At 38.1% G+C, this 24,450-nt stretch overlaps 1 protein-coding gene across 1 annotated transcript in view; it reads left to right on the top strand.

Moving 5' to 3' along the window:
• Positions 1-22,679, top strand: part of LOC133051182 (plasma membrane ascorbate-dependent reductase CYBRD1) — a 33,459-nt gene extending 10,780 nt beyond the window's left edge. The window contains exons 2-4 of the mRNA XM_061135666.1: positions 4,000-4,208; positions 18,215-18,369; positions 18,912-22,679. Of these exons, the coding sequence (XP_060991649.1) occupies positions 4,000-4,208; positions 18,215-18,369; positions 18,912-19,212 (665 nt within the window). The 3' untranslated portion in view covers positions 19,213-22,679. The remainder of the gene's footprint in view (positions 1-3,999; positions 4,209-18,214; positions 18,370-18,911) is intronic.
• The last annotated feature ends 1,771 nt before the right edge of the window (positions 22,680-24,450 follow it).

Below are 24,450 nucleotides of genomic sequence, written 5' to 3'. Positions count from 1 at the left end.
AAATTTATCAACTAGAGATTAAAGCTGGTAGGAATAATAGTGCAGGCTGATGAGAGGAGAGGTTGGAGGCAGGCACCCTAACCTGGGTAAGAAACTAAAAGAGGAGATAGAAAATTCTAAAACTAGACTCAAGGACTAGAGAAAACAAAAATATAATTGTCTGGGCCCACTTGGATCAGAGGTAAGTACCTCTCCTGCTTCATAGTAATAGGACAGTATGTTTTACTGATAACCCCAAACCATCAATAAAAGATTAGATTATATTCCACTCATGCTATTGCTAGAGAAGGAAAGCTAGTGGGCAACCAACTTGAAAAACATTTGGGTAAATGTGAAAAGTTTAAAAATCAAGTTTTGGCACTCAAAGAGGGTAGACTTTCAGTTTTGTGAAAATTTGATACATTTTTCTGGGGTTCTTGTGTTGAGAAGAGTGAAAGTTCTTTACTGGGAACATAGTTGTCTTTGAATTTTGGACATTTTTAAGGTGTTTTTTTTGCTCAAGAACCACATACATGCAGAAAAGTACCTAAATCATAAGGGATGTGTTTTCATTGCATGAGCACACTCATGCTCGCATCATGAAACAACATTCCAGGCACCCCAGAATCCCCCCGGTAACCCTTGAACTCTGCTCAGCCTTGATAACTATTCCTGATTTCTAACATCTGAGCTTAGTTTTGATTTTGGAAATTTGGGGTATAATATGACCCAGATTAGGGAGGAAAAGCTGTCGTGATTCATGGCTCATAATTTGCTTTTCAGGGAAACATCCTGAGTATTTCCTTTATGCATGTGGATGCATCCATTCAAGTTCTGCAATCTAAGAGTCCTTCCCCCTGGGTGGTGCCTGGAGGTTATGATGATGGTGACGATGATGATGGTGATAACAATAATATTAATTTAAAAATACATTGATATTGAGCAAACCACTTCACCTCTCTGTGCCTCCACTTCCTCCTCTGTGTAGTGGTAATAATCACTCTGCCTTCCTCACAGAGTTGAGTTGATCATTATAATGTAGACAAGTAAAGCACTTAGTATGATGCCTACTACCTTGCAAGGGCTCTGGGTTTTGTGTGTGTTTCTGTGTGTGTGTCTGTGTGCCCTCATATTTCTGCCCTCAAAGACATTGAAGTAGGGATGAGAAAGGATGTTGAACTAGCTTTTATTTTTTAAATTTCATTTCTTTTTTTTAGCCCTGCCATACAGCTTGTGGGATCTCAGTTAACCTCGGCCACAACAGTGAAAGCCTGGAAATCCTAACCACTAGGCCACCAGGGAACTTCCCGAACTAGCTTTTAAAAGCATACCTTTTGGGAATTCCCCGGTGGACCAGTGGCCAGGACCTGGTGCTTTCACTGTCAGGCCTAAGTTTAATCCCTGGTTGAGTGACTTCCCTGGTAGCTCAGACAGTAAAGCGTCTGCCTACAATGTGGGAGACCCAGGTTCAATCCCTGCGTTGGGAAGATGTCCTGGAGAAGGAAATGGCAACCCACTTCAGTATTCTTGCCTGGAAAATCCCATGGATGGAGGAGACTGTTAGACTATAGTCAGTTCCTGGGGTCGCAAAGAGTCGGACATGACTGGGCAATTTCACTTTCACTTTGGGGAACTAGGATCCTGGAAGCTACAGGGCAAACATATACCTTTAAGGTGTTGTATTAAATGGTTTGAAAAGATTTATTGACTATAGAAATGATTACCTGCAAAGTTTCTATGTCCTCAAGGAAATATTGATATAATCAATCAACATTTATAAGATAGCCATATATGCACTAAAATGAGTAGGTAGTCAACCTTCAGAATTTGGATTAGATAAAAGGAATACTGTCCTAACTGTGATGCCTGGCTCTCAAGTGTTAGACTGGAACCAAAGAATAGGAAGATTGACATCTTGTGCTGAAAGCTTTAAAGTGGCTGAATTCACAACTATTAATATCTTTGTAGGTTTTTTGTGTTTCTGCCTGAAAATGGACAAGATAATCTTTTACATTTTATCATCCAATTAAGTTTCTTGTACTCAAAATATAAATGTCTTTGAAGGGAAAAGGCAGCAACTCCTGCTTCTACTTCTTTTCTGAAATTAAGAAATTTATGTGACCCATTGCTAATATAATGGAACCTATTTTCCAAGAGAGTATTCTTTAAATTTTTTCAACCTGCCAAACATTTCCAGATATTTAAATTTTCCCTGAAATCAATATAAGGAGTGGGATGAGGGTAGGTTGGGGCAGGATATTGCCTTCCAAACAAAATTAATTGCATGCTGGATAGGGTGGCCATATAATCTATTGATTAAGCCAGGACACTAAGAAAAAGCTTTTCAAGAATCTTTTTGCTGAAGTTTACTCTGCATGCAGAAAAGCATATGTATAAATGTATAGCTTAATGCATCTTCCCTCAGTGATTGATTACCTGTGTAACCAGCACCTAGGTTGAAAATCAGACTATTAGCAGGAGCCCAGAAATCACTCATGCATTCCTTTCCAGTTGCTATACCCCTTCTTCACAAGGGCAACCACTATCATGACTTTTATATTTTTTTAATCTTTTATTTATTTATTTTTTAAAAGTATCTGGCAATTAATTAATTAGATTTTGGCCACCTGGGGTCTTAGTTCCCTGACCAGGTATCAAACCATGTTCCTTGCTTTGGAAGCATGGAGTCTTAACCACTGGATTGCCAAGGAAGTTCCTGTCTTGATTTTTCTTATTGCAAAGATGAGTGTTGCCTATTTTTATATTTCATATCAATTGAATCATACAGTGTATATTTGCTTACATCTAGTTTCTTGGCATTGACATTATAGGTTGATCCATATCATTCAGTGAAGTTGTAGTTTTAGATCATTCATGCCATGGTATGAATATATCACTATTTATTCAGTCTCTTAATGATGAACATTTGGGAATTTCCCAGGTTTTGGCCACAACAAATAGTGCTATAATACTACTCTTAATACATGTCTTTTGGTGAACATATGTATATGTTTCTTTGGGGCGTATGCCCAGGAGTAGAATTAATAAATCATAATGGCTCAGTGGTAAGAATCCACCTGTCAATGCAGGAGACATGGGTTTGATCCCTGGGTTGGGAAGATTCCCTGGAGAAAGAAATGGCAACCTACTGCAGTATTGTTGCCTGGAAAATCCTATGGACAGGGAAACCTGGTGGGCTACCGTCCTTGGGGTTGCAAAAGAGTTAGACATGACTTAGCAACTAAATAACAACAAAAGGTACACGTAAGTTTAGCTTAAGTAGATACTGCTAGTTTTCCACAGTGTTTGTTCTCTGCTTAGCAGCAGAGCATGAGAGTTCTTGTTGTTTCATAGCCTCTCCACTACTCAGTATTTCCCGTGTTCAGCCATTCAGACATGTGATAGAGGTATTCTCATTTCTTTGCTGACCAATGAAGTTGATATCTTTATTATGTTTACTAGTCACCTCGATATACTCTTTTATGAAATACTTAGATATACTCTTTTGTCTATTTAAATCTTTGCGCTTATTTTTTTCTATTTTTTAGCCTGTCTTTTTCTTGTCAAATTAAGGTACTTATATGAAAAAACCAGACCCTAAGATTAAGAATTTAGTTTTGGACATGTTGAGTTTGAGATATTTGAGAGGCATCTATGTGGAGACGTCAAGAAGCCATTGGAATTATGTAGGTCTGGAGTTCAGAAGAAAGTTCTGGGCTGGAGATGAGAATTTTGGAGTCCCAACCATGGAGGTAGCATTTTAGTGAGAGACTGAATGAGATCACCCACAGAGAGAGGAAAAATCCTAAGACTGAGCCTGAGAGGCATCAAGCTTCATTCGTAAGTTGGGAGTAAAGAAGATGCCAGCAAAGAGCTCAAGAAGGAACCACTGAGAGGCAGGGAAGAGAGGAGAAGCAGAAAAGGGTTTCAGAGAAGGGAGTGTTCCGTGTTTCAAAATGTTCATCACGCGTTGGTTAAAAGAACAGCAACACTACATTCTGTCCCCTTTTTTCTCTTCAGCCATCATTGTATACAGACTGCCATGGACCTGGAAATGCAGCAAGCTCCTGATGAAATCCATCCATGCGGGGCTAAACACTGTTGCTGCCATTCTTGCAATTATTTCTCTGGTGGCTGTTTTTGACTTCCACAATGCCAAGGAGATCCCCAATATGTACAGTCTGCACAGCTGGGTTGGACTGACAGCTGTCATTCTCTATATCTTACAGGTCAGTATCTCAGTGTATTTCTAAACAAGATAAAGCAGTTCAGATACTGTTGATGTTTTCTGTTCATTCATAGTTTCTTGGAAATCATTTCATTTCCACTAGTCATCATTCAGTGTGTTTCCACTGTAAGTATTTTCCCTTGAGGGGGGCACCAGAATACAGAATTCAGTTATGAGCATGATAGTGAGGTTTTAAATATGGACATATGTAAGTTGAGAAAGTGCCATCTCTTCATTTCTAGGCTGCCGTCGTTTGCACTTTAAATTCCATGTGCTGGATTAACTAGCACAGGCAAGAGCTCTATATTTCTTTCCCACATTCCCTGTCATTTCTATTTTCTAAGTTTATGAGTAAAGAGATGAATTTTTACATCTTTGTTAGATTTTTGAAGGCTCAGTGATTGTTTTATTTTCGTTTCACTTATTAAATGTCTTTATTTATTAAAAACACATACTCTTGAGAGCACTATTTTTAAACATGTTAATGGAGTGAGATAGGAATTTGGCTGTTCAAGGTCACAAAAGTAAAGGTTAATTTTTAAAGTTTTTGGTGTTAACCATTTTGTTGAAAAATCTTTGTAAACTGTGTCAATTCATTTCCCTTCCTTAGTACATCTTTCCAACTCCTGATTAGGACATCATTGTGAACTTACTTTCCTATGGATATAGGAGATGAAAAGGGAGTGAGTTTGTAAAACAACTGAAGCAATTTGCATACATGCACATTTATTTTATTCTACTTGTTTTAAAGAACCAGCTTTTCATTTTATCTATAATTTCTTCTATTTTTCTTTTTAAATTTATGATTCTGATAGGCTAAATCATGCCCCTTCCCAAAGATGTCTACAACTTAATCCTTGCAAGCTGTGAATACTTTATGCTACACTTTAAATTCTAGTTGATTATTTTTCTTTTCACTTTCTGTATCTTCTAAATATACATGCAATTCTTGTATAACAATAAAAAGCTTTTAAAGTGAAAACAAGGTTTCTTATACTAGATCCTTTAAGCTGGAATTTCTGAAAACCAATTTTATGCTGTGCTCTATATCTTAATATGTAAGATTAAGAAATATATAGGAATTAGCAAAAAAAGAGAATATTTATTCTAAAGTTTATGGGTCTTAGATAAAATGGTTCTCAGAGGATTATAGGCTTAAATGTGTTTGTTTATTGGAAAGAAAAACTTAAAATATATAAATGAGGTATTCACTTAAGAAAATAAAAGATTGATTATATCTCAGTAAAACAAGAAGGGAAAAAAGAAAATAAAAAAGAACAGCAAAATATACAAGGAATAGTAAAGACCCCCTCCCTCCCATCCAAAAAAACATCTGTGAACAATTATATTATTTTCTGTTGTGGCCATAACAATTTACCGCAAACATGGGGGCTTAAAACAACACAAGTATATTACCTCACAGTTTCTGTACATCAGTAATCCATGTTGGCTTGGCTGGTTTCTCTGTTCAGGGCCCCACAAGGCCAAAATCAAGGTGTTATGTGGCCTGGGCTTTGATAGAAAGACTGTAGGGTAGAATCAACTTGCAAAATAGTTCGGTTGTTGGCAGAGTCTAGTTCCTTGTGCTTGTACGCCTGAGGCCCCAGTCTCTCACCGGCTGTTAGCTCAGGGCTGTCCTTAGCTGCTCACTCTGTTCCTTGCACATGGCCCCCGTCCATCTCACCGGCTTGGAATCTCTCTGGCTTCTCCCTCTTTCTCCTCTTCATCTCTTCTTCCTCCAGCCAAAGTTCTCTGCTTTTGAAAGGGTTTATGTGATCAAATTGGGCTGCCGATATAATCCAGGGTTTTCCCCCAATTAGAAGAATCCATAACCTTCATTACATCAGGAAAGTGTCTTTTGCCTTGTAGCATAATGTATTCACAGTTTGCAGGGATTAAGTTGTAGACATCTTTGGGAAGGGGAATGATTTAGCCTATCAGAACCATAAATTAAAAAAAAAAAAAAAAACAGAAGAAATTATAGCTAAAATGAGAAGCTAGTTCTTTAAAACAAGTAGAATAAATGTGCATGCATGCAAATTGCTTCAGCTGTGTCCAACTCTTTGAGACCATGGACTGTAGCCCACCAGGCTTCTCTGTCCATCACGTTCTCCAGGCAGGAATGCTGGAGTGGGTTGCCATGTCCTCCTCCAGGGGATCTTCCCGACCCAGGGATTGAACCCATATCTCCTACGTCTACTGCATTGGTAAGTGTGTTTTTTACCACTAGCACCTCCTGGGAGGCCCAGGATAAAAATAGATAAACCACTGCAAATCTGACGGAGAAAAAGCATAACATACACATCGTTCAGAATTTTAAAAATATAATCACAGATACAAATAATATTTTAAAATTAGGACAGTTTATTAAATGTTAATAATATGGTAATATTCTTTAAAATCTTAAAGAAAAAAATGGTTATTTTCTTGCCAAGTATAAACTAACAATTTGACCCAAAAGGAATTAGAAAACCTAAGCAGACCAATAACATTATAAGCAATTGGTAAGGTCATTTGAAATCTGTCATTAAAAAAGACATTAGTCCCATATTGTTTTATACTTTGACCTACAAGGAACTAATACTTTAAACTGATCTAGTACACTGGGAGAAAACAAGCTCCTCTTAGATGTGGTCCCATTGTGTACTGCGTACTTCATATCTAAGGAGGCAGCTTTAATAATAAACACCTTTACCAACATCTAACAGCAAACATAAGCTTAAACTCTGAAATACTGAAGACATTTCCATTAAATAAATAAAACACTGATGTTTGCAACCTTTGTATTCAATTTCATTTTAGAGGTTTTAGCTAATGTACAGCTAATGAAAAAAATACATATAAATAATAGAAAATTTGTGACTTTTTTTCCTATTTGCAGATCACATGAATATCTAGAAATCCAAGAGATGACTAAATTATGAAAGAATTTGGAAAGGTATCTGGATAAAAGACAGCCAACAGAGACCAATGACTTTTCCTTGTACTAGAAATAACCACTTAGAATAGGAAGTAGAATCCTATAAATCTTACAGTGCAGTACTATGAAATTTTACTGAAAAACAGAAAATATGGTATGAAGAGAGGAATACCATGCTACTGAGAGAGAAAAATTAATATAGAAACATTCTTCCTTCTTCAACTGTATTTTTATTTATTATAATTTTAAACTCAATGGGAGTTTTAAACTTTATGCAAAAGAATAAGTACCCAAGGATAACCAAGGAAATTTTGAAGAAGTGGAGGGAGACCTGCTTTATTCAAAACAAGGTATTCCCACAGGAATGAACAAAATATATTCATGGCAAGAACACAGAGGACAGACAGTATATATAATAACTTTTTCTATGACATTATAGTATTTTAATTTATCAGGGAAAGAATGCTTATTTAATCAATGTTATCATCATAACTGGCTGTCCATTTGAAGGAAACCAAACAAAAAGACTATGTACATCACACAAAAGAAAAAGAAAGGTTCCAGATACAATAGATTAAAGATATGGATATTAAAAAATCCAAAATCAGACAAAAGAGAAAAAGAAAATTAAAAAGCATGTAATCTGTATAATACTGAGGTGAAGTGAAGTGAAGTTGCTCAGTCGTGTCCGACTCTTTCCGACCCCATGGATTGTAGCCTATCAGGCTCCTCCATCCATGGGGTTCTCCAGGCAAGAATACTGGAGTGGGTTGCCGTTTCCTTCTCCAGGGGAATCTTCCCCACCCAGGGATCGAACCCGGGTCTCCCACATTGGAGGCAGACGCTTTAACCTCTGAGCCACCAGGGAAGCCCCATAAGGTTGACAAGAAATCTGGAAACCATGAAGGAAAAGAAAGACATATATGACTACATAATTTTTTTTTAAATTATTTTCATCTCTTAGTATCTTTGGGGGATTGGTTCCAGGACCCCCTCAGATACCAAATCCCAAAGATGTCCAAGCTTCTTGTATAAATTGGTCTGGTATTTGCATATAGGGCTTCCCTGGTGGCTCAGATAGTGAAGAATCAGCCTGCAATGAGGGAGATCTGGGTTCAGTCCCTAGGTTGGGAAGATCCCCTTGCAGGAGGGCATGGCAACCCACTCCAGTATTCTTGCCTGGAGAATCCCCCTGGACAGAGGAGCCTGGCAGGCTACAGTCCATGGGGGTGCAGAGTCGGACTCGACTGAGTGACTAAGCACACATTTGCATATAACCTATATGCATCCTCTCATATACTTTAAATCGTCTGTAGATTACTTACAATACCTAATACAGTGTAAATGCTATGTGAATACAATGTAAATCCTATATAAATAGTTCCTGGTCTATGGCAAATTCAAGTTTTGCTTTTCGGAACTTTCTGCAGTTAATTTTTCTGAACATTTTTTTAAATCTGCGGTTGGTGGAATTTATAGATTCTGAACCTGGGGCTGTAGAGGACTGACTGTATATGTGACAAAAGATAATAAAGTTGGCAGGAACTGCACAAGGAGATATGGGGCATAATCCTGTCATGTGTTAAGGGTTAATGTGTTTAATATACAAAACAACTCCTAAATATTAATAATTAAAAAGTCAACCTAATAGAACTATGAACAAAAGATTTGAACAGACAGTTCAGATAGGAAAGAATTAAATCACCAATGAGCATATGAGAAAATGTCCAATCTCACTAAGAAATTAGGGAAATGTAAGTTAAAATAACAATAAAATATCATTTTCCCCCCATGAAATAGAACAATAATGATATCCATTGCTGGCATACAGGTGAGGTAAGGGTACTCCTACACTGCTCATGGAAAAGTGAATTGCCACCAAATTAGGAAAGTAGTTTGTTAATATCTATTATTTTCTAAAATATATATATACTTACTCTTACACAACATTGTAACATATATACTTACTCTTTAACCTAGCAGTCCCACATTTGGGGAGAGCAGAAATAAAATGCTGTCACAAAAGGAACTCTAAAAAGGATTTTTAGTGCAGCAGTGCTTGCAGGAAATGGGAAGCAAACTAAATGACCATCAATAAGAACTTGTGGTAAATTTGTTGAATATGACACAGCTATTACAAAGAATGTAGTTCTGTCTACTGTGTGGTATGTGTGCATGCTCACTTGTATCTCTTTGTGACCCCATGGACTATATAGCCTGGCAGACTCCTCTGTCCATGGGATTCTCCATTCAAGAATTCTAGAGTGGGTTGCCGTTTCCTTCTCCAGGGGATCTTCCTGACCCTGGGATTGAACCCAGCATCTCTTGCATCTCCTGCATTGGCAGGCAGATTCTTCACCAGTGAACTCCCTGCGAAGCCCCTATGTCTACTGGGTAGAATTATATGTTCTTCAGTGTGAAAAAATACTGAAGAATAATGTGTATAGTAAAGTGTTATTTGAGAAGGGGGGAGGAAAGAAAGGAAAAAAAAGCATTTATGTGTAGATGGGTAAAGAAAGTTATGGGAGGGGATCAGGATGGGGAATACGTGTAAATCTATGGCTGATTCATATCAATGTATGACAAAACCCACTGAAATGTTGTGAAGTAATTAGCCTCCAACTAATAAAAAAAAAAAAAAGAAAGAAAGAAAGTTATGGGAGAATGCCGGGCCAGCCGGAAGATTTCAGCGAGCAACACGACGCGTTCCTTTAGGCTAAGAAATAAAGACACAGAACAGATGGGGTCGAGAGGATCGCTGCAGTCAGCGATGATTCTTTATTTCTCAGGGTTACATTTATACTAAACCAAGAGGAGAATCTTAAGAAGAGAAAATATTTTTCCATAAACATCACTTTGAGATAACAATCACCAGAACTCTCTGATAACGTCAAGGGATAAGAAGGGCATCCCGTTTATCTTAAGGGTGGTCGTGAAAGGCTTATCCATCTGCGTCATGTGTGCATTCAAGGCTTGCTAATGTTCTGTTAAGATTTAACTTGGATAATAAATTCCAGAGAGGGGTGGCGGGACAGAGAGCTATGTCTGCGAACAGACCCTTGAGGATCAAGGCAGCTCCCAGAGTCAGCCTTTTGGTTCAGGCCGCTCCCCGCAGGAGAATATACCAGAATACCATTGTGGGGTTGTTTGTTGGGGAATTATTTGTTCTGGGGGAGGATATTAAATTTTTAAATGCATCTTGTTTTTCTTGCTTGAACTTGTGGCTCTTTTGTCTTAAATATAAGTAAATCACATGTCACAAAAGATCACATATACACAATTTTCAAAACTAAATAAGCAAGCAGTGTCCCTTCAAGTCAGGTTGTGAATATTCATATCACGTGTGGTAACTTCTGGTTGTTTGTTTTGAAACCAGATGGACCATTTCCTTCCTATTCCTTTTCTGGGAAAGATGACTATATTCCAACTTTATTCAGTTATTGCATCCAAGCTGTTTTTAAGTTACTTGCATTGCTTCCCTGAAGAAGTGACAGAAGAGATCACCCAGATGTTCTCAGGAAGAAATTGAACGAAAGAATATTTCCTTTCCCCATGGAAAGAAACCAATTCTAAGCTTGCTTTCTTCACTTTTGGTAGGAGCTAACCCTCTTTCTTAGGCTTCCCTGGTGGTTCAGACGGTAAAGCATCTGTCTGCAATGCAGGAGACCTGGGTTCGATCCCTGGGGTTGGGAAGACCCCCCTGGAGAAGGAAATGGCAGCCGATTCTAGTACTCTTGCCTGGAAAATCCCATGGACGGAGGAGCCTGGTAGGCTACAGTCCATGGGGTCGCAAAGAGTCAGACACGACTGAGCGACTTCACTTTCAAGCCTCTTTCTTACTAAGATTTACAAAGATTCCTCCCTATTCTTAGTTGTAAAAATTCATGAGCCACGGAAACATGCTTTGACAGAGATGTGCCTCTGTCAGATTAAGTTAGAAGTAAAAAGGGGAAGCATTTTCTCCGTGAATCTGGAGAACGCTCCGTCAGTGGAGGTTCTTGGAGCTGCCACGTGTAGGCGGAGAACAGGAAGTCCCACCCTCTCGGGGCAGCTACAGCAGTCTGCCTGCTGCTCGCTTGCCCAGCTGCCAACTGTTGTGCACTTCAGTTGCAAAGTGTAATTGCGTGCGGGCCATTCATCCGAGTTCGTGAGGTCAGTCTGCATTCTTCCCAAGACCAATTCAAGAAACAAACCTACCACAGAGTAGGAAGAGCATGGGAGAGATTGTCAAGAGATTACCTTAGCGATCTTGGACTTTGATTTAACCACTTTGTAAAGTCAAGATTTACCGGCCCAAGAAGCCAGGGTGCAGGCTGTTTCAATAAATGAAAGGAGGAAAGAAAGGGGACTAGCAACAAAGCAATACAACCAAAACAAGCTGTAAAGTCTTCACGCTTCCTGTGTTTGTCTATGAATTGCAAAGCATTTCAAGTTGTAGGCATTTTTTTCTACTTGTGACATCTAGCCTCTGGGAGATTTAAAAAACAAGCCTGTGTGTGTAGAAGTTATGAATCATAATAAAATTAACTCTCATAATTCCACTATCCACCTTAATTTAGAAAACATAGAACTCCTCCTCCCCCCAACTTGATCCCACATCTTTCTAAATATTCCAACTCCTGCAGGTAACCATTCTCCAGAAGTTTTTTCTCATTCCTGTTTTTCTTTGTAATTTTACCACATGCTGTAAATTCCTGAACAATATGTTGTTTAGTTTGTATTTTTTACTTTTAAAAAAACAGTATCATAAGTATTCGACTACAATTTTTTTCATTCTGTCGATTCAACTATATTGATTCCTCTAGCTGTAGTTTAATCATTTCTACTTTTGTATTCTGCTGCATAAATAGGCCACACATTTACTTATCTATTCTCCTGCTATCACACATTTAGACGGTTTTGAGTTGCTTTCTGTTTCTGACAGTGCTGAGTTGCACATTCACATACACATCTCTTGGCCCCCATATGCAAAGTTTTCTCTGGCTGTGTTCTTACAATAGCAGTTGCATCCTCAGTCTAAAATAGTGTCAACTTGTTTTCCAAAGTGCTTCCAATTATGTTCCTGTCAGCCGCAAATAAGAGTTCACATATGGCACATTGTTGCCAACATGCATCCTCTTCAAACTTTTTAAATATTGCCAAACTGGTGGATAGAAAATGATGTCTTGTGATTTTCTTATTTCACTGATTACTCATGGTTCACCTCTAAAAATAAATACCTGTTCGTGTCTTTTGTGCATTTAAAACAATGAGTTTGTTTTCCTTTTTCTTAAAGATTTGTAGGTATTCTGTGTCAGATTCCTTTTCATTTGTATGTATTATATACATATCTTCAAACATTGAGACTTGTATTTTCTCTTTTCTTAGCATTTTTTGACGAATAGAAATTCTTAATTTTAATGAAACAAATTGATCATCTTTTCCTTTAAGGTCATCATTTTTTGTTTTGTTTTGATGACTTGTTTATGAAATCCTTCTGTACCCTGACATCAAAACAAACCAGTTCTCAGGTTCTATTCCAGACCTCCTAGATCAGAAACTCACGATGGACAGTGGAGGAGGGGGAAGGTGGGTGGGCCCAGCAATATGTGCTTTCATTGTCCCTGCAAATGACTCAGATACACAATAATATCTGAGAACAGTTGGTTGTAGAGAAAAACCTATGAATAGCCAAGAGGTTACATTACAATAATATTATTGGAAATATTAATTTCTTTTATGTTTTCTATTAAGAGTATTAAAGTTTTGTCTTTGATATGAAGTACTTAATTCATCTAGAATTAACTTAGTTCATGATGAGATATTGTTATCTAACTTCATTATTTCTCCATATTGATAAACTCTTTCCCCAGCACCATTTATTTAATTATCCCTATCTTTGCCATTTATCTGCACTGCCAGTTTTGTCTCTTTTTCTCTGTATCCAAGCCAGTGGAATTGAAGAGTGTAGAAGTATTAAAGTATATTTTTGTTGTCGTTTGTTCATTAAGTTGTGTCCAACTCTTTTGTGACCCTATGGACTGTAGTCCATGGGATTTTCCAGGTAAGAATACTGGCGTGGATTTCCATTTCCTTCTTCAGGGGATCTTCCTGACCCAGGGATCAAACTCATACTTCCTGCATTGGCAGGCAGATTCTTTACAACTGAGCCGCCAGGGAAGCCTGTTAAGGACACAGAAGTATATAGAATTATTTACAGGGTGTAAAATAGAGGTAGAGATAAGAATCTTTGAACTGTTCTTTTTTTGAAGAGGATACTTTTAACATTTCACTATTCAATACAGATGCTTCACATTTTCTCTTATTCCAGTTTGTGAATTGGTTTTGTTTTTCTTTTGAAATCATGAAAGTGAAAGTCGCTCAGTCATGTCTGAGTCTTAGCGACCCCATGGACTACACAGTCTATGGAATTCTCCAGGCCAGAATGCTGGAGTGGGTACCAGATCCCTCCTCCAGGGGATCTTCCCAACCCAGGGACTGAACCCAGGTCTCCCACGTTGCAGGCAGATTCTTTATAATCTGAGTCACCAGGGAAGACCTGAAATCATGAATGAATGTAGAATTTTATTGGATATTTTTTGTGTATGTTGAGATGTGACTTCGGTTTTTCCTCTTTAATCTGTTAATATAGTCAATTACATCAATGGATCTTCTAATATTAAACTTGGGTAAATTGAAAACATTTTTAATTGTTTTAAGATTCTCCTTTACTCCCTGAAGTATTCAGATTCTTATCTCTTATTGTTTTATCTGTGTACTAACTAGGCTTCTCAGAAATGTCACATCACAACTTTTTTTTTCTTTTTTCATTTATTTTTATTAGTTGGAGGCTAATTACTTTACAATATTGTTGTGGTTTTTGCCATACAGTGACACGAATCAGCCATGGATTTACATGTATTCCCCATCCTGATCCCCCCTCCCACCTCCCTCCCCATCCCATCCCTCTGGGTCTTCCCAGTGCACCAGCCCTGAGCATTTGTCTCATGCATCCAACCTGGGCTGGTAATCTGTTTCACACTTGATAGTATACTTGTTTCAATGCTATTCTCTCAGAACATCCCACCCTCGCCTTCTCCCACAGAGTCCAAAAGTCTGTTCTGTACATCTGTGTCTCTTTTTCTGTTTTGCATATAGGGTTAGCGATACCATCTTTTTAAATTCCATATATATGCGTTAGTATACTATATTGGTGTTTATCTTTCTGGCTTACTTCATTCTGTATAATAAGCTCCAGTTTCATCCATCTCATTAGAACTGATTCAAATGTATTCTTTTTAATGGCTGAGTAATATTCCATTGTGTACATGTACCATAGCTTCCTTATCCATTCATCTGCTGATGGGCATCTATATTGCTTCCATGTCCTGGCTATTATAAACAGTGCTGCGATGAACATTGGGGTGCACGTGTCTCTTTCAGATCTGGTTTCTGCAGTGTGTATGCCCAGCAGTGGGATTGCTGGGTCATGTGGCAGTTCTATTTCCAGTTTTTTAAGGAATCTCCTCACTGTTCTCCATAGTGGCTGTACTAGTTTGCATTCCCACCAACAGTGTAAGAGGGTTCCCTTTTCTCCACACCCTCTCCAGCAACATCACAACTTTATAACTTTTTGGTTTAGCAAGAGAAAATGTGGTCCCTGACTTTTTCCTTGCTTACATCCAAAGAGCTGGTAGTATTTATAAACACAGGACTTGGAATCCAGAAGACCTCAGTTTGAATCAGTTTCATTCATTTGTAATTTGTGGCCTTTGGACTTGTTATTGAGCTTTTCTGGGCTTAGTTTGCTCACTTAGAAATTAAGACTTTCATACATCCTTCACAACATCATAGGAACCAAGGACGAACAATGCATCGAAAGGCTCAGCCTCGGGCTTAGCATACTAGAATGACCCAAGTCAAGTCTTGTTAAAGTGGAAGCCTTGTGGTAGGCTCCTTTACAACCTGAAGATGACATTTTTCATTTCAGCTATAGATCATTAATACCTTCATGGTTGAGAATATCATTTTATGTCATTGAAATTTTATTCATGACTTACCCATGGAAATATATTTTTTCCATATTCCTATTCTCCTGCCTCGTCTGAGATTCCTAAGATTCTTATTGTTTTGAATGATTCTTACTGTTTTCTCTTCTTTCTTTCAGGATTTATCTTGTGTGTCTCTTATAATCCCATAAAGCTCAATGATATAAGTAGATGGGACATCAGAAATTTGCTTCAGGACCCCATTTAACTCTGTTGAAAAATACTTATCCATTTTTCAACAGAATTAAATACCTATTATGCATTGGCTACCTGTCTAACTTGTGGGGGATACATTGTTTCACAAGACAAGCATGGACCCAAAGAGACATGCTTAGAAATCAAAGGAAATAATGATTAATATAAACTATAAGTCTTTATCTTATAAATTTGCATAATTTGGAACACTTTTAATCAAAGATAAGCATCCTGTAATTTTTGTTCCTTTCCTTTTAAAAATAACTTGATGTTGAAAAAAATGTTTTCATAGCAAAAGTAAGACTTAGGAGAGCAAAATCACCCTGGAGTCCTGTAAGTCTCATGTCCCATCTACTTAGATCATTGAGCTTTATGCGATTATAAGAGGATACACAAGATAAGTCCTGAAAGAAAAAAGAGAAAACAGTAAGAATCATTTAAAACAATAAGAATCTTAGGAATTTCAGAAGAGACAGGAGAATAGGACTATGGAAAAATATATATTTCCGTGAATTAGTCACAGAAAAGATAGTGTGACTTACTCATAGAAATATATTTGTCCTAAATCCTTGGCAGTCACTCACCTGAGCCCCATTTTTGTATAGAAAGTACAACCTGTACATGAGGATGCTTGCCCTTTGATATTAATACTGAAAGAATCACTAAAGAGCACTGCAGGAGGATGAGGAACACTCTGAACCACCAAGGAGGACTCTCTGAACCATTTCTAATGTATTCAGGCATTTGTGGCATTAATGAAAAATAAAATATGCAAACCAGCCTATAAAATGCATTTTCAGTTACTTTCCATTCATTACTATTGCCTTTATGCTGATTCTACATGTGTTTCAGGGTGTCAGACCCCTTCTGTTTTCATTCCTCTCTATCCCCCATTAGTCCTTTGATCTCAATCAGGGAAAATGAACAGTGATGCTAGTGTTTCTTCTCATTCTTCTCTCTTCTCATAGTTGTTTTGTTAGGGTGGTAGATCCCAAAGAGATAGCTGAAAATAAAAATCCCTCTAAACTCAGTCGTCATTAAGTCATCTTTATTTTCTGGAGGAGAAGTGATTACTTAATGGGCAGGGGTGTGGGACAACAAAACAAACTGTGAAAGCATTAACAGACTTCAGTTTCTGTAAGAATCTTACTGTCTTCACTGCAGAGAAATATCCCAATAAGGATTTAATTATTGAGGAGATGGAGAGAATTTTCTGCAGAATTCACTTCTTTCTCATTAGCCTTCTTTAGGTTGTACTGACAAAATGTGTCCTATTGTACTTAGATTTAGTGACTTAAAAATCTTTTACTTCCTTTCCTACTTGGCAATCTTACGGAAACTGATAAGAACAATTAAGTATCAGAATGTTCACTGTAGCCTTATAAATGGCAGCAAAAAAACTTGAAACAGAAATGTCCACTAATAGGGAACTGAATAATTTGTTAGTCTTAAAATATTATTCATTAAAAAGAATAAACTAGATAAACATGAGTTGATATGAAAAGATCTCCAAGATATACTGTTAAGAGAAAAAAGCAATATACAGAACAAATATGTACAATAAAACCCCACTTATATTTTTAAAAGCTCCCTCTTTCTCACTCTCTCTAAAAAAAATTTTATCAAAAGATAGTTGATTTACAATGTTGTGTTAATTTCAGGTATACAGCAAGATGATGCAGTTATATGTAAATATGTGTGTGTGTACACACACACACACACACACACACACACACACACGTGCTGTGCTGTACTAAGTCACTCAGTCGTGTCCTACTCTCTGTGACACCACCCTTAGGGCAGAAAGTGAAGAGAAACTAAAAAACTCCTAGAGAGTGAAGGAGGAGAGTGAAAAGGTTGGCTTAAAGCTTAACATTCAGAAAACTAAGATCATGGTATCTGGTCCCATCACTTCATGGGAAATAGATGGGGAAACAGTGGAAGCAGTGTCGGACTTTATTTTTGGGGGCTCCAGATTAATTTTTTGGGGTACCATCACTGCAGATGGTGATTGCAGCCATGAAATTAAAAGACGCTTACTCCTTGGAAGGAAAGTTATGACCAACCTAGACAGCATATTGAAAAGCAGAGACATTACTTTGCCAACAAAGTCCAACAAGTCAAGGCTATGGTTTTTCCAGTGGTCATGTATGGATGTGAGAGTTGGACTGTGAAGAAAGCTGAGTGCCAAAAAATTTATGCTTTGAACTGTGGTGTTGGAGAAGACTCTTGAGAGTCCCTTGGACTGCAAGGAGATCCAACCAGTCCATCCTAAAGGAGATCAGTCCTGGGTGTTCATTGGAAGGACTGATGCTGAAGCTGAAACTCCAATGCTTTGGCCACCTCATGGGAAGAGTTGACTCATTGGAAAAGACCCTGATGCTGGGAGGGATTGGGGGCAGGAAGAGAAGGGGACGACAGGGGATGAGATGGCTGGATGACATCACTGACTCAATGGACATGAGTTTGAGTAAACTCCGGGAGTTAGTGATGGACAGGGAGGCCTGGCGTGCTGCGATTCATGGGGTCGCAAAGAGTCGGACACAACTGAGTGACTGAACTGAACTGAACTGAACCATAAGTTTTTTTTTCTACGTCTGACTCACTTTCTTTTTAAACACACACACTCATATGCTTGTTTAGTCATAGAAATTTTGTGAAAAAAGCTTGAGAAAGTGATAGTAGGTGTCACTTTTGAGCGGAACTAGAATGGGGAAACTTTTCATTTTATGCCCTTGGTTCTAAATGAAATGTTTTGTCATTGTGCACATATTGCTTCTCTAATAATAATTTTAAAACAGTTAAAACTTAATTAATTGATAACCTCTGAATTAATTGATAACCTCTGAATTTTTTGATGTTCAGCTTCTCCTAGGTTTTTTTGTCTTTCTGCTTCCTTGGGCTCCACTTTCTCTCCGAGCACTTCTCATGCCCATACACGTTTATTCCGGACTTTTCATCTTTGGAACAGTGATTGCAACTGTACTTATGGGATTGACTGAGAAGCTGATTTTTGCATTGTAAGTTTCATAGTTTTCTTAACTGCAATTCTTCAGCTACAAAATATTAAATACTTGTTCATTGGACAAATATAAATGGGACAACATTTTTTAAATGGTGAAAATAAAAAATTTAGATATTTATTTTTAAAAATGTGTTATACACGTAATATAGCATTAATAATGCTTGAAAGAAAAACCAAACAGTCAACAAATTATACCACTCTTACAAAACTACCTTTGAAGTTCTGCACGCTCTTTCAATTGTTTTGATATACATATTTTTATATTAACTGTAATTATGATATACCTACATTTTTGTATCATCCTTTTATTTTAAGTGGTACAGGTGCTATATTAGTTCCATACTTTATGAAATTTTTAGGTTTCGTACTAATCAACTGAATGAATTATATGAATTTCTTAATATCAGGCTTTAAGGGAATTTATGTTGAATTTACACACTGTACCAGTATGCCTTTTGAGCAGATAAATTCAAGACTGTTTGGCATGTTGCTGTGTCACCCTGTTTGTAACTGGACATACTCTCTCTTTTTCTATAGGAAAAGTCCTGCATACAGTTCATTGCCACCAGAAGGTGTTTTCACAAACACCCTTGGCCTTCTGATTCTGGTGTTTGGGGCTCTCATCTTTTGGATAGTCACCAGACCACAATGGAAACGTCCTAAAGAACCAAACTCTGTCCTTTTTCAGCCAAACGGAGGTGCTCCAGAGGGAGTGGAAAGTTCCGTGGCCATGAACTTTGGCAACGTGGACAAATCAGATTCGGAGTTAAACAATGAAGCAGCAGCAAGGAAAAGAAACATCACCCTTGATGAGGCTGGACAGAGATCCACCATGTAAAATGGGGTAGCAATGTAGCTATATAACTCCAGTTTAAAAAACTAGCTCTCCAGTTTAGCTTCTCCTATTTACCCATGAGATGATTGAGGTCCACAGAGTCAATATTTATTCTAATCAGAAAATAGGATGTCTTCAAAGTGTTTATATTGATTGAGGCTTATGAACTTACCCAAATTGAAAGGGAGATGATCAATGTAAATATTAATAACAGTAGATATAAATTGTGCTTATATTACCTGTTTCTCGTTGAGGACCAAAGCATTTAGCACAGTGCCTTGCATAGAACAAATGATCAAAATGTGTCTACAGTGGGTAAATCTGATAAACTGGCAGCTTCCCTGGCCTCTAATCATGTAGTCATTTTCTGTTTATTCTGGGAATCCAGTTATAAAGTTTTAGAATCAGATCATGAATATCTGGGACAGAGTTAATGCTACACCGGTATCATGACTAGAGCCCAGAAGAAAATGTAGGAAAGGAACTGGCTCCCTTTTCCCTGTATCTGCCCTTTGCTCCCTCCCCAGCTGGTTTGTCCTTAGATTGGCCCTGGACCAGGGTTTATTTTAGGGCACTTTGGAGCAGTGACAGGACTGTAGGTAGCTAAAGGTCTCCTCTGGTAGGACTTAGAAGTTTCTCCAAATTGACTTAATCCCAAGGCTTCCTTGGGTTTGGTGTACTTTATGATCCAGATTCCAAACCTAATTATGATGAGAATATACCTGAATACATAGGCAGTATAAACTGCTCTACGATCCTCAAAGAACACTTTCCCCTAAGTTTCTGGCGTTTTTAAACACGGAACTCACTAAGTGCCAGTACTATCCTAAGCACTTTATAAATCTTAGCTCATTCAGTCCTCAGATACCACTTTTGCAGTAGGCACCATTAAAATCTCCATTTTACAGATGAGAGATCTGAGAGAGGTTAGTAACCTGCCTGAAGGTCACAGAGCTAATGAGTAGTGAAACTGAGACTCCAAAACTGGCATTTTGGCACCCAGGTCAGTCCATGATTCACTATGTTGTTGTCTTCATGCGTGCATCCTAAGTCGCTCAGTCGTGTCTCTGCGATCCTATAGACTGTAGCCTGCCTGGCTTCTCTGCTCATGGGGTTCTCCAGATAAGGATCCTGGAGTGTGTTGCCATTTCTTTCTCCAGGGGATCTTCCCAACCCGGGGAGCAAACCCAGATCTTCTGCATTGCAGGTGGATTCTTACTGTCTGAGCCACTAGGGAAGCCCATGCTAATTTATACCTGTTTTGACCCCACTTGGATAAACCTCATTTGGTGGGAGGCAGTAGAGTTTTCAAAATTTACCTTCTGGCTCTGTGTACAAGGCAGATTCCTCAAATGAACAAGGAAGAGGGCCTATCCTTACCTGGAGATTCACCATGGGCAGCCTGCCACTGCCAACAAGCCGTGGCTTACCTTGATGCCCCTTTGATGTTAAAATTGTGTCTTGGTAATAAAGAGAGGTTTAGGCAAGAACATCTATAGCTTTCAAAGTTCATCAATTATAATTTTGGTTCTTCAGAATCTTAGCTGCTAAATAGCTTTGGATTTGGAGGTAGGAGAGATGAACTTCACGGAGAGATGAACTTCATGGTCTGCCCTTCCCCAGGGGCAAAAGCTAGAGTCCTTCCTGATTTGAGTGGAATTCTGGGATGGGGGGGTATCTTGTGTTTTGGGTTCTCAGTAGTGAATTAAGACTCAGAGATGACAATTTTCATGAATGAGATCTCTATCTAGGCTCTGAGCTGACTTAAAACCTAGAGGGGTGCCTATGCTGAAACAATGCATTTTATCTGAGGGTTGATTTTTGGTTTCCCTGCAATTTTAAACTGTTTCTACCAAATAAACTTAATGTTTTTGGTGTTTAGCAAATTTCCTTTTAGGGTAACTGGTAATTATGCCCATAGAATGAGTACGAGCTAGTCTCCATCACATCCCTGAAGTTTGATGATCATCATTTGAGTTGCTTGCCAAAACACTGTTGTCTTCTTCATTATGTTTCCAAAATTTTGGCAATAGTCATAGGGATCCCCAGTGCCCAGCACAGTGCCTGGCGTATATGTATGTGATATGCACATAAATTCAATAGAAGTAGAGCCTGCTGCAATTCAGGTCCTAAGTGGAAGGAGGTATTGAACTGTCACACAGAAACATATTTTGGTAAATGGATGTTTCATTACATAGAGGTGCACAAAATTCCAGGTGTTTGGGGGGGCAAGGGCTTAATGACCACCCCAAGGATTGAAGCTGCCATTCCATTTCATACAGGCCAGGAAAGAGAAAATGAAAAGCTAATTATGGCACTAGACTGTGCTGCTCCCTTGAGAAGTATTGCAGCACTCCTCATCTCAGCCCTTTATTTTATCCCTCTTGTGGGCTAATGTGAGGTTCATCTTACAGATATTATAGGAACTTCTTTTCTTTCTTTTTCAACCTTTGTGAAAACAATGCATAGTAAAATATATCTAGAAAACCTTTTTATTTGAGATTCTTTTAATGGACCTTTTATTCTAATGATAATTATACCTTTATCTTTCAAAAGCTGGTATTTCCTACCTAAAGCATCTCCCCCCAAAATATCTCATTAAAAAGTCCACAAAAAGAACACGGGAGAAGAAAGCCTTAGGTATCAATTCCAAAACAGTGATTGAAATCTTACCAAATAATTATAGCTTATATCATCTACAGAGATGGTCTGGCTTGCCTTACCCCATAATCTAATTTCAGGAAAAAAAGCTTTATTTTAACACGCATCTAAATCAACACTAAAGGCTTTTGTCTCGAAGGGTTTGTTGAGAAACTCAGACAATTATACTTTTTGAACTAATGTTATCAAAAGTGTACAGCTTCCTGTGCTCATTATGTCAAACTGAATCCACCCTCAAAGTCCCTCCCTCCCTTTCCTCTCCTGGTTTCATTTAAGCTGTGTGGGTTAGAAACAGTAGCTCAGACCTTATGATCAAATGACAAAGGAGGTAACTGCACTTTTTAAGGAATACTGACAAGTGATTTTTGTTTTCTGAAGGACAAAATAAAGAGGATGTCTTGCTTTTAATTGGGCTCTTTCCCTGCTGAGTTGGAAATTCCAGTGCAAAACTGATTGACCACAACTGCCAAATCTGAAAGCCTGAAGTGAAGCTTTTTGCTAATTTTATTGAAGCATGATGGAATTTTTATCTTTGTATGTCCTTTTTTAGATAACACAGACAGAAAACTGTAACTGCTGTCTTTAAGCTACACATAGGAAAGTATAGAAGAATGAAAACTTCTTTATCCCCTACAAAGTACCTGAAAACTTTAAGTGGAAAAGATTTCTCTGTTTAAATCTACCTTTTTAATCTCAATACATTTATGCAAAAATGTTAAATAGCCTGAATATTTTATAATTTTGTAGAAAAAATATGCATCTATTTTTTTCTTGTTTTTATATAGTAATAAAAGTTATTTTGGAAGCTATTTGTGTATATTATGATTTATCTAGACAAGAAGTTGTAGACATTGTTCTGAAAGTCTCTTTCCCAGGTCTTTTTGTTAGTTTTTCAATAGGGAAGAATTTTTTTTTTAAGTTTTGTGAAATGGAATATCAGTAAACAAGGATGTAACAGCCATCAGCGATTTCGGGCCTCCAAATGTGAATGAAGTCTCCCAAGGGGGAAAACAATCCAGCACGTGCCTCCATGCCCCCTATGGTGATTGCCAAGGAGCTGGGTGGGAGTGGGGAGAGGGGGCAGTGAGAAGTCAAAAAACAGATAACAGATGCTGGCCCAGATAGCTGAGATGCATATGAAAGGAATGACTTCAAAAATCCCAGACTCTTGCTTCTTCCCATACATAGAAGAATGCTAAATTGCTTACCTTGCTATCTGGTTTTCCTTACTTAACAATAATCTTTGATGTTCAAACCACCTGTCCCCTTTGTTACAAACTTGTATGTAGCCTGACTCCCTCCTCCTTGGAGCAGTCCCTCAGGTCTACCTGAGATCCTGCCTCCCAGACTTAAAGTCCTAAGATTTTCCCACCGAATAAAACACTCTCTGCTTTCAGGTTGTAAACTAATTTTTTAGTCGACAGTTTGTTTATTATTGAAAATGCTGTCAGGTTTCTCTATACCGTGTACTCTGAGTACTATACCTTTATATTGCCAGAAGGATCAGAGACTGTTTCAAAACTGTCATGGAGTTTTCCTCCATGTAGGATCTGAGCTGGCACCATACTCTGTAATATCGAAAGTGAAGTCACTCAGTCGTGTCCAACTCTTCTCAACCCCATGGACTGCAGCCTACCAGGCTCCTCCGACCATGGGATTTCCCAGGCAAGAGTGCTGGAGTGGGGTGCCATCGGTAGGCAATCAAAGCAGATGCAGTGTAAGTTAGAAAAAGAACGGGGTTAAGAGACTTCCTTTGGTGGTCCAGTGGCTAAGACTCCATGCTCCCAATGTGGGGGAGCCTGGGTTCAATCCTTGATCAGGGAACTAGATCTCACATTTCACAGCTACAGATTCTGCTTACCCCTACTAAGACCCCTGGCTCAGCCAAATAAATAAATATTTTAAGAAATAATAAAACTGCTAGTTATTACAGAACTCCGTGTTTATAGTAACTTGTTCTCGAGCCTTCCCAGGTGGTGCTAGTGGTAAAGACCCTGCCTCCCGATACAGGAGACACAAGAGACACAGGTTTGATACCTGGGTTGGGAAGATTCCCTGGAGAAGAAAATGGAAATCTGCTCCAGTATTCTTGCCCAGAGGATCCCATGAACAAAGGAGCCAGATGGGCTATAATCCATGGGGTCGCAGAGTTCGGACATGACTGACCAACTGAGCACACACACAGTCTTTGAGAAAACAAATAATTCATTATGGATGAAAAGTTGGATTTTTTTTTCCACACCAAAAAAGATAATTAGCATCTGAGCAGTGTCAATATTCACTGAATCTTGATTTAACTGCTCATTTAGTTTTTTCACCTACTTCTTGTCTCCTGGGAAATGTTAATGGCATATTATGTTGTGTAGGTGTAATAACACTGTAATTGTGAATGTCCTATTATGCAATAGAACCATGATATTGTGTGAATTGAATTTGTATAAGTTACATATTTTGTCACTGATTTACATTATCAATTTCAGGCATACCATATTTCATTTCAGATTGATCTTAATTGGCAAGTACTTTTGACATTTTTTAAAATATATGACTCAAGCACATTGTCATGTAATTTTATATATA

The sequence above is a fragment of the Dama dama genome, chromosome 33, assembly GCF_033118175.1.
Source record: "Dama dama isolate Ldn47 chromosome 33, ASM3311817v1, whole genome shotgun sequence".
Lineage (NCBI taxonomy): Eukaryota > Metazoa > Chordata > Mammalia > Artiodactyla > Cervidae > Dama > Dama dama.
Note: the sequence above shows the minus strand (reverse complement) of the source record. Positions and strands in the feature narration are given on the sequence as shown.